Here is an 11,730-nt window from a genome sequence, read left to right as displayed (position 1 = left end):
TGCACTGTGAGCTGTAGGGTCTTATATAGACAGGTGTGTGGCTTTCCTAATCACATCCAATCAGTATAATCAAACACAGTTGGACTCAAATGAAGGTGTAGAACCATCTCAGGGATGATCAGAAGAAATGGACAGCACCTAAGTTAAATATATGAGTGTCACAGCAAAGGGTCTGAATACTTATGACCATGTGATATTTCAGTTTTTCTTTTTTAATACATCTACAAAAATGTCAAAAATTCTGTGTTTTTCTGTCAATATGGGGTGCTGTGTGTACATTAATGAGGAAAAAAATGAACTTAAATGATTTTAGCATATGGCTGCAATATAACAAAGAGTGAAAAATTTAAGGGGGTCTGAATACTTTCCATACCCACTGTATGAAGCATCTCAAAGTGAGAAACCACTCCTAACTGGCCAAAAGTTCTCAGAGTGACGCAGCCAGGAGGTTGCGCTCTGATAGAGATGAGCACGCAGACTCTACGGGAGGACATGTTTTACTTAACTTAATGAACTTGTTAAAAGATGCAATTAGGCCATAAATGGAGCAGTTTTTGAGACGGAGCTTGTGCAGGATGCAGCTGCTCCAACTAAAGGAAGAACACGTGCTGCTCTCACTGAAATGGCAGCCACTGCCTCTTTAGACTACACTTTTTAACAAAACAGGTGCAGCAGCAGTGATTATTTGATTCTGTCAAAGCTGACATTGGCCATTATAAATGAGACCTCAAACACTCTGACACCATCACTGATGATGCACCGCTTCGTTCATTTGCACACCACTCACTGTTAAACGGTGAAAAAGCAGCTATGATTGCTGGTTTCCTTGGACATGTTGGAGTCACTGATGGCACACATCACCCTGAGGACCAACAAGGCACTTCTGTGGATCCAATGCATTACCACAGTATTAACACTCCAGTGGTTGACCCTCGATTCATTGGATTTAGCAGCCAAATGGACCCGCACATGACTCAAATGACAGTAAAAGCAGGCTGAAGCTTTTTTTTTTTTTTTTTTAAATTATGTCCCCCCTGAATACACAGCTTTATTGTAGAGAATTAGGAAAAATAGGGCTGCTGAAGATATTTTCACACTGGGTAATCACTTTCTAATAAACTTAGTGTATTACTGAAGAAGAACTGATAGAAAGCACAGTACTACAGCGTATAATAAACTTGTTATTTGTTGTTACCAGCGTCTTGTCTATACACACAGGTTTTTTGTCCTAATTTGGCATTTAGTGCGATTCCTAGGACTGATTCTTAGAGGCTTGATAAATATGGGCCCTGATGTGTGTGGTCTTGGATTTGAGGCAGAGTTTGATGATAACATTCATCTCCAGTGCCAAACTGCTGAAATCTGAGCATGTGCAACAGATTTACTAGGGTGAGCAGCTTGAGCAGCACAAACCCTGAACAGTGTGTGCAGAGCAGTTTGTCTTCTGGAAGAATAGTGTCCAAGGTGAGTTTGACTTCACCTTGGCCTGAGCTGGGACATGCCTGTTCATGGCCTTCAGAGGAATCATGTGATGATGAAATGGTGTGTTGTGTGGAGAATGTGGATCAGCAGCTGCAGGACTCCTCTGTCTTGCAAAACACTTTGTCAGGTCATGTATGAAACTCCTGGGAGTGACTGCTAGAGGTGGAATGGCTTTGGGAGTGACTCACAGCAGCATTGTAATTCTTGCAGTTATATATGTGTGTATAAATATAAAAGTCAGAAAACAGTCTAAAGAGCTCAGCACTAGTCATAACATGTAATGATACACAGTAAAAATAAAGATGATCTGCTTGCATGGTTTTGTGTAAAGAGCTTTGTTTTCACAGGTAACGGGCCTCCATTCGTCCTGTCAGGTGGCACTTCCTTTCAGCCAGCCCCACAGGGTGGTTCCCATCACCTTAAAATTTCTCCATGTTTCCCTCACATGGGAGGGCCTAAGATGCAAAGAGTTTTTAGAGATATGAAACGTCGTTTCCTCTAAAGTGTCCAGTCAACAACTGATGTCTGATAACGGGGCGAGCAAAAGTGACCTTAGGAAACGCCAACCCAGCACATGGAACAGCCTCAGAGAGTTTTATTTTGAAACGATCCCCGGAAGTGGGAGCTCCTACTTTTCTACCTTCACTTCGGGAGCACTGAGCGCATTAAAGCCCATAGATAAATGCAATAAAAGAAATAGGCGTTCGTTAATAGGTTTCCTGAGCAATGTCCGGATGGATCCACATCGCAGACTGCGGGACGTGGCGTTGAAACGCGAACTGAAGCTGAGAGCAGAAGGTTTGTTTAATTTCTGCTGCTGGAAACATGGTTACTGCTCTGCTGGTGTTGCTAAGCTAACGTTAGCTAACATCCCGCGGAGAAAATGTTTTGTAAAAGGGTTCCTACTGTCTCCTAAACACTAGGAGCTGAGGTGTAACGTTAGTGCTAATGTTATCTGTTGAGGTACAGGAGCGCGCATGTGACGCGCGCGCCTGCATGCGCCCGGTTAAGTGGCGGCTCGTTTCGAGGGCCGTGTAAACACTTTTCCTAGAGTGACAAGTTTACTTACATTAGAGTAGTGAAGTGTAACTGCCCACATGGTCACGTGATCATTTTACTCTGGTGCGGCAGAATAACAGCGAACTTGCAGCCGTTTGCACGAGCTGAATGTTACAGCCATAGATAATCCTATTACTAGAGCGTAATGTCCACGGGAGACAGGTCCCACCCAACATATGAAAAACGGAGATTTGTCTCCCAGACCCACATGTGTCATCAAATGCCAGCTAAAGCTATAGAATTAGATGTCCTCCACTCCAAAACGCACCAACTGCTCCCTGAGCTGCTCCTGCTTCATGTTGGTTCACATGTCAAACATCAGCTGTGCGCGGGGCCGCGACTGGTCAGCATGTGCCAGCGTTGGGCCATCCTGTGTCCTGATGTGTCATGTAGACCTACAACGGGTCACTCACGGATAAAACGGTCTGTTTACATTAAGTTAAATGTGATACTTATTATCATTACATCTGGTGGTTGTCCCCAGGGCCCCTCCTGGAGATTGCGCTCTAGTTTGTCAGTCTGGATGAAATGAGCTTCGTTCTGTCTCTTGTCTTTTGTAAACGGGGTCTGTATTCAACACTAAAATGTGTCACTGTGACCGTCTGCACTATGCGATCGGACAAAACACAAACACTGTCGGGGGCCAGTTCTGCATCAGAGCCACAGCTTGAGTCGATGTTGTGAATCAGTCACCGACCCTTAAATTTTAGTGTCACAGCTGAGACCGTTCCATATTTTTACTGGTTCTCTTGCAGGGCATGAACTTTACTTTGCGGTTTTCAAGCGCTCACAAAAATGTAACGTTATGAATGAAAATATTATTCTTCTCTCGGAGAAAAACATGGTGGAGTATTCCGGTGCACCTTGGCAGCACTACACCTGTGACTAGGAGTCTTTTTATGTTCATTATGTTCTGAAAGAACAGACACATTAGAATAATTTACAAACCCTCACTGATTATTTTCACTAGTTTGCTTACTGACTGAAGACTTGTTAAAACCATCAGTTTCACTCAGCATCAAAACTAACTTCCACTGTTTCATGAAAAAAAGATAAAACCTAATAGAGATTCTAGTTTCTTCTAATTACATTAATACTTAAGTTACAACCCTGCAAGTTATGAATTTGACCAGAAACACTGACCGTCAGCAGAAGCTGATACTACTGCTGCTACCTGAACAAACAGTAAAACTGAAAACCAGTTACCTACCCAAGGAACAAATATCCATATAGTCGGATATTCAGGTCCAACCCTACTGTAAATTACATTACTCATAATTAGCATTTAAAAAAACAGTTGTATTTAAATATGTTTTTATTTACAAGGCAAGCCCAGTGAGAATATCTTAAAATTTATCATGGCAACAAAACACAAAATAAAACAACAGTGCAGCACTAATGACAAAATAAATCTCAGTATGTGAAGTTAGATTTAGGCGCTACATCAGTACAACACAAATCAAAGTCCTGTGTTAAGTCAACAAAAATGCTGTTAGCTTCATGAAAACACGTGTAACTGAGGTTTAACACTCTTCTCTTTATTCTGGCAGAGCTCAGCCCCACCAAGTGTGTCACAGAGAACTCCAGTCCAGTGTAACAGCTGAGTGTTTGTGTTTCAGGGTTGCCATCAGATGTCCGAAAGGTGATTATCGGTGAAGAAGATCACCAGGACTGGGGCCCCAGCCTGGACCAGGACCTGGCAGAGCTTCCACACATTAAGGAGGAACAGGAAAACCGTGGACCTGTCAGGAAGGAGAGCAGTTTCAGGGGCTGGAGGAGGCTGATGTCACCAGGTTCCCATTCACTCCTATCCCTGTGAAGAGTGAAGATGATGAAGAGGAACCTCAGTCCTCATGGCTTCATCAGAGCCATGCTGAGGGGAACAGAGACTCTGAGGGAGGAGAGGACTGTGGAGGACCAGAACCAGCCAGGAACCCAGGTCCGCATAGATTCGTAGAGCCTGATTTGAAGGCTTCAGAGTCTTCAGAGACTGATGTCAGCGACGGTGACTGGGAGGAGACCAGGGAACCTCAATCAGGTTTAAATTCTCTGAAACCTAGTGAAGTTCATGGTGCTGATTTTACCTGTAGCACTGTTGAGAGATCATTTAGCTGCCCTGAGTGTGGTCAGAGATTTGGCCGCAAGCCGCACCTGAGTGCACATATGAGAATTCACACAGGAGAGAAGCCGTTTAGTTGCTCCTTCTGTGGTAAAAGGTTTTCTCAAAAGGGAAACTCAGTTAGTCACATGCGACTTCATACAGGAGAAAAACCATTCAGCTGCTCTCTCTGTAAAAAACAGTTTAGATACAGTGGAGATGTGAGCCGACACATGAGAATCCACACAGGAAAGAAGACAACCAGCCGTAGGGATAGTGACACAGCCAGCAGCAGCAAACGCACCAGATCAGGACCAGCAAAGAGTTTAAGTTCAGGTAGAGGTTTACCACCAGGCACTGATGATAAACCCCAAGAACCAGAGACCAAAGCCAGTACTGATGGTTGGAAGGAGGCCAGGGAACCACAGTTGGATTTAAACACTGCAGAACATGATGTTGTCACAGTGAGTGACATAGGATGTAGTTATGATAAAGAGTCCTATAGCTGCTCTGAGTGTGGGAAAACATTCTGCCGCAAGGATCATCTGATGACCCACATGAGAACACACACCGGAGAGAAACCTTTTAGCTGTTCAGTTTGTCAGAAGCGTTTCAGCTGCAGTGGCAACATTTTGGCACACATGAGAATTCACACAGGAGAGAAACCATTTGAATGCTCATTCTGTGGAAAAGGTTTCAGCCAGAAAGGAACCATGCAGCTGCACATGAGGATTCACACGGGAGAGAAACCGTTCAGCTGTCCATTTTGTGATAAAAGATTTGCACATAAACGACGTATGACACTGCACATGTCAGTGCACACAGAGGAGAAGCGATTCTGCTGCAGGGTTTGTGATAAAAGATTCACCTGGTATACACAACTCAAAACCCACAAGTGTGTGGGGGAGTCTTCGCATCTCCAGAGCCACGCTGAGAAAAAGGCTACTCCCAAGGAGTCCTTCAGCTGCACTGAGTGTGGTAAAAAGTTCAGCCTTAAGGGAAATCTGAAGACGCACATGAGGATCCACACAGGAGAGAAGCCGTTCGGCTGCTTAGTGTGTGGTAAGAGCTTTAAACAAAACGTACACCTGACGGAGCACATGACAATTCACACGGGTGAAAAACTGTACAAGTGCAGTGTGTGTGGGAAAGGGTTCAATAAGAAGTTACTTGTCAAAAATCATACTTGTGTTTAATCCTGGGACACTGTTGTCAGACAACCTCAGCTCACGCATTTATATTTACACATATCTTGAGTGAAGGGTCCGACTCTGCAGTTAAAGGTCGAGCAGAGGGCCAAGGTTCTCTGTATGCACACAGTCTGCCTGGCTGTGCATGTCACATACTGACAACAGACACTCGACTGTCCCACCTTTGGCAGAGGCAGTTCATTTCACACAGCTGCTGAACTCTTGGTAGCCTACTGCCGCCAGAGGAGCCGTGCTTCCTGTGACGTCTGACGGTCCGTGTGCTTCAGAGCCAATCTGAAAACAAAACAAACAGGCTGTTATCTGATTCTGTTTGATAGGCTTCTAAATGGAAACTACATGCATCCAGTTCCAGGTGTGTGTCTTTTCAGGGCTACACCCACAAAGTGCACGTCACCTCACAACAGACAGAGGTGTGTGTGCTTTGGCTGCGTTCACACACTATCCTGTGTCCAGGGCCATGCAGAGGTGTGGCTGTTTATCCGTGCTGTAGAAAATAACCACTGAAACAACCACAAAATAAAGTTGTAGTTCTCTGATTGGTGGTGTTTTCACTGGCGCCGCTCTCTCTCCTTGTTCACTCTCTAGCGCTCTCTCTCACACACAGACCTCCAACCCCCCATTCCTCCTCATCCTGTTTATACAGGGAGTGGGGTGAGGTTTCCTCAGCCAAAATACTACCTCTCACTGTAGCATTTCAAAGGGTCAGCTTCAACTTCCCGTGCCAGGACTGTGCCTTTTACACAGAAGAGCGAGGCAGAACGCTCCCACGTGTAAAAGGGGCTTCAGATGAGGCCCGACTTCCCAGAGTGATGTGTGAGTTTGTATTTATTTCAAGTGTGTAGTTATGCATCAGCCATCTGTACATGTAATGGCACTTTGGGATGTAATGATGATGAAATGTTAATAACCAAATGATGTGACTGTTTGAACCGTGTGCTGCGGGAAATCCCCGAAACAGAATCTCCACAAGACGATTTTGAACTGTCAACTAAAACAAAGCGACTGTGTGGTAATGTCCTCGTGTTTGACCTCTGAATTCATACTGTAACTGGGCTGGAGTTGTGCACACAACTGTGTTGTTTTCTTCTTTACATAACTGTAAAATGGACTTGGTGACTGTATCTGATTCCTTTGTCTTTCAGGTCCATGTACTTGGCAGCCAGTGGATCTTTGTTTTGAAATGAGAAAACCAAAATCATATAATGAATTGTTACTCGACTGCCATTTAGAAATAGGGAAACAAAAAATGGGAAACAGGTCATTTCTTACTTCATTTTGTACATCTAGAACAGAAGCTGTTCCCTCTTCTGAAGAAAGTACAAACATGTAATCAATTAGAATTAATTACTATGAAGTGCCTTTGTTTTACAATGAATCTGTAGCTGTGCTCTGCTCCTGTCTTTTCCTCTGAGGTTCTGCAGACTGTTCTGACAGATGTGAAAGCATGGCGTCAACTTCACCTGGAGAGGCTGCATGTATATGCAGAGGAGCATGTTGTGCAGTGACAATATGCTTCCTCTGGTGTGCTGCGAAGATTTTACAGTACCAATATGTACAGTATAAGTAACCCCTGTTTAATCGGTAAAGTAGCCGAGGCTTTTAAAAATGTGGAGGAATATGAAGTATAACGCAGCAGAAAAACACTTATGTGCAGTGGCTTCTACCACTTTCCACCAGTGCTCCATTAATCCAGACAGGAAGCAGACAGTTGATTTCAAGTGACTCCCTCTGAGGTGTGGAGGTTTGTCAGCTAATGAAGCCACATTTGGGCACCAGGGCTTCTCTGTTGGCTCCCACTGGTTATTTGATCACTGCTCTCAGGAAACCTAGGCGGTCCTTTTCAGGACAAATTTCAAAATAAAGGCAGCATTTACATGACAGCAGACCTACATATTGACAAGAATGTTCTGCTTGTAACAGACATTGTCCTCTACCTGGCATAGTTCAGGGGGTGACCTACTAATAGTAACGTGGCTAAAGAGAATGGAAATGACTCAGCAAATTACAAACATCTTCATATGATCATTTTAAATAAGGAGACATGAGAGCTCAGTAAGAATTTCCAGGGGCTTCATAGCATAAGTACAGTAACACTTTAATTATTTTCCTAAAAACCAGTTATTAATCTTTACTTAGAGGATGTTAAAATTAATTACCAACAATGAAACTCTATACTATATTGTGAAGGCCAGGAGTAAAGCGGAAGCTGTGTTTCTGTTTCCGGGCCAGTGTGGTGTCAGAAACTGGTCCGCTACAGGAGCTGAATGAACATGTTCGCAGGTTTCAGCGAGGATAAAACCACCGGTGCGTTTCGTCTGGCGTGACTTCGGTTTGTGAAAATGTCCAGATTTCAGGATCTTAAAGACTCTTTCAAACAGCAGCTCGCAAACATCTGTTCGGACATTTTGATGCAACAATATCTGGATATGAGAAAGAGATCGAGCACAAACGAAAACTACTGCGTCTGATTTCAAACCCCGACTTAAAAGCGGTCGCAGACAGGTTTGTTCCCTTTCCACTGCTGGAAGAGCTTCAGTGCTAAACTGACGTTAGCTAAAGCGTTCGTACAACGCGTGTAGCCGCAGCTAGCTCCTGCTAACGGTTTCTTTCCCCTTGCATGGTGTCTTCACTGCAGTGTAACGACGTGCATTTACTCAAGTACTGCACTTAAAAGTGCAGTTTAGAGGTACCTGCACTTGAGTATTTCCAGTTTACCTTTTAAGCTGCTACATTTAGTTCAAGGCTGTAGTCATTTTATTTTACCATTAATTAATATAGGAATAACAAATATATACAGCATTGTGGGTAAATGTACATTTAAGCCCACTTGAAACTTTGAAGCAAAATACAGGAAAGAGAACATTATTTGTGGCTCATTATTTTGTCAAATCCAGGCATTTTGTACTTACATTTTTTTCTTTTACTGCAAGTCAGTCATATTTGGCATTTAAAAAAAACAACAGTCTGAGCTCACTCGGGAGGCCTCATATAAAGTCACAACAAAACATTAGGATAAGGATAATCACCTTTATTGGCCAAGTATGTTACACACATGGAATTTGTTTCCGGTACAGAACCGATGGCGGCCATTTGCGGCGCCACCTCAACCGATGGCTCTAATCATCGGGGGCAACGCTGGGGTTCAGTGTCTTGCCCAAGGACACTTCGAAACGTGGACTGCCGGCACCAAGATTTGAACCTTCAACCTTCTGGTTGGGAGACGACTCAGAAATGATCTTGAGTCATATGCACAAAATTGTGAAAAAATAAGATTTTTAAAAAAAATAGTACTGTTGTTTTATTTAGATGGGTTTTAGCAGTTAGTAACCAGAGTTAATGTCAAGGTCATTGTTTCGGTGATGGATAAATTGTTAAAGAAACAAGCACATTAAGAGGCAGTTTGAATGTTATTTGATGCTTTTCCCATTATTCTACATATAAAAAGTTTTAACGAACTTCATATTTTGAAAATTAAGCTTTTTTGGCAGGTGGGCTTAAATGCAAAAGAATGTAACCATTATTGACTACATACTTTTTAAGGTTATTATACTGTATCTAATGTAAACATCAGCTAATGTGCATCGCCATGTTTTTTCAGTGAGAAAAAATGTTAGCAAAAAAGAAAATGAAAGAGCAACAAAACAAAAGCAAGCAACAACTTTGACAAGCAGGGTTCTAGAAGAGACAAGGAGGTGGAGGAGGAGGAAGCAGACAGTGATAGAATATGAGGTCATAGTAGATTAGTGATGTGTGCTATGCTGTGATGTTTACTAAACCAGCAGCCTATCACATCACCAGGGCCCTGAATGCTTTAACTCCACTGGAGGAAGAGAGAAATGTCATAAAACCTTTGGACCTAGGCCCAAACAATTGAATTTGGCCTCATCAGGAGAAGGTGGAGGATTTCATCCTTTGCCAGGCTCACTTAGAGCAGGGGTGCCTAGTACGTTGAGGCACCAAGATTTGAACCTCGCAATGGTAGTGTCGGTAGATCGTGTGCCATTCAAAAATAAATTAGATGTATCCGGCGTAAAACACGTGCAAGTTAACATGCGAATGGTCAGTGTGACGATTCGCTGTGGCGACCCCTAACGGGAAAAGCCAAAAGTGACAATCATTCATATATAGCCTATCATCCATCCTCCCTATGGCATTTGCTACTTGATTGACATGCAGGGCAGCCAGTCTGAGATCTTGTCTTTTCTGACACACAAGTCACCAAACATGCACAGTCAACCGCACGAGCTACTGCAAAACTCCAGTGAGCGAACTACCTTGTCAGCCTTCGAATTAATTTCTACTAAAGGGTATAAAATGAGTGGGGGAGCCAAATCAAGTAAGAAACCGAAAACGTACCGAAAACATTCCATGTAGAATGGGAGGAGGACTTTTTTTTCGTGACATTATATTCAAAATGCGTTTGCTTGATCTACTGTACTAATCTACCATCACTATTCTGAAGAAGGGAAATGTGGAATGGCACTTTTAGACTGTTCATAAAAACTATGACACTCATTCATACATATATTCTGTGTGCGCGCACGCGCATGTAGTATTTTTAGTGTAGGTCAATCATTTTGACTTGGTCATTTGAAAAGTGGCTTGCGAGGCGAAAAAGTGTGGGCACCCCTGACCTAGAGGGTGCTGGCCCTTTTTATTTGATAAAACGATTCCATTTTTTTTTTCAGTTCAGTGCTATTTGTATAGCACTAAATCATAACAAAAGTTGTCTTGGGACACTTTATATTATTATAAAGGAAAAACCCAGTAAACCCCCCTTGAGCAGCACTTGGTGACAGCAGGAAGGAAAAACTCCCTTTACGGGAGCTTGTTCCACAAGAGAGGAGCTTGATAGCTAAAGGCTCTGCCTCCCATTCTACTTCTGTGGACTCTAGGAACCACAAGTAAGACCTGCACTCTGAGAGCCAAGTGCTCTGTTGGGATGATAAGGCTGTAAGAGGTCTTTAAGATACGATGGAGCCTTGTTATTAAGGGCTTTGTATGTTAGAAGGATTTTAAAATCTATTCTGGATTTTACAGGGAGCCAGTGGAGAGAAGCTAATATGGGAGAGACATGATTTTTCATGGGTGAAACTTTCTTTCAACTTTATTTGAACTCCAACCACATGTGTAAATTGCCACAAAAAGGCTGTTATGGGTGCTATTATGCTGTAGTACAACCTAGTGGATCAGTACCAAATGCTAGGCTACTGTTGTCAGAGTCGGACTGCACATAATCAACACATTTTGGTCGGACCACTCCCACAGCTCTCGCAGATGTGCCATCTACTACAATGGCTTTAGAAACATCTGTAAGACCTCATTTATACTTGGACTACTTCTCCCCTATAGATCTCTCTGAGTTGACCTCAACAATTGCTTCATCTAAATCATCAACATGTCTCCTGGACCCCATCCCGACCAGGCTGCTCAAAGACGGCTTGCCCCTAATCAACACATCCATACTAGATCTGATTAACCTCTCTCTATTAACAGGCTATGTGTCATGATTCGGTCCAGCTTTTATTTTGACGTTGCTTCCTGTTTTTGTTTTCACCTTAGTTTCGGTCTTTTTACGTTCTTCATCACTCGCATTAGTTTCGCCTGCTCCTTATTGTTTATACCTCTATTTAGGCAGCGTCCTCCCACAACGGCGCTGCCAGATTGTTCTAGACCGCAGCTCTGACTCTCCAGCTTTCCTTCGGTTTTGTATCTTGTGTTTCTGACCCGGACTGTTACCTTGGTATATTCGTTTCTGCTTTGCCCTCTTGTCTCAGACTGCCACAGTGTATGATATCGGACTTCCCTCTGGACTACGTATTTTGGATCACCTCTGTTGGATGTGTTTGCTGGCTCTGACCTCAGACTGTTAAGGACATG

The 11,730-nt window shown here is 43.2% G+C and overlaps 1 protein-coding gene across 1 annotated transcript in view; it reads left to right on the top strand.

Annotated features, from left to right (window-relative positions):
* LOC109972583 (zinc finger protein 850-like) overlaps positions 1–6,444 on the top strand; it is an 18,039-nt gene extending 11,595 nt beyond the window's left edge. Inside the window, exons 5-6 of the mRNA XM_020621538.1 lie at positions 2,197–2,280; positions 4,262–6,444. Of these exons, the coding sequence (XP_020477194.1) occupies positions 2,197–2,280; positions 4,262–5,835 (1,658 nt within the window). The 3' untranslated portion in view covers positions 5,836–6,444. The remainder of the gene's footprint in view (positions 1–2,196; positions 2,281–4,261) is intronic.
* Positions 6,445–11,730: the final 5,286 nt, after the last annotated feature.

Source organism: Monopterus albus, unplaced genomic scaffold, assembly GCF_001952655.1.
Source record: "Monopterus albus unplaced genomic scaffold, M_albus_1.0 scaffold260.1, whole genome shotgun sequence".
Lineage (NCBI taxonomy): Eukaryota > Metazoa > Chordata > Actinopteri > Synbranchiformes > Synbranchidae > Monopterus > Monopterus albus.
Note: the sequence above shows the minus strand (reverse complement) of the source record. Positions and strands in the feature narration are given on the sequence as shown.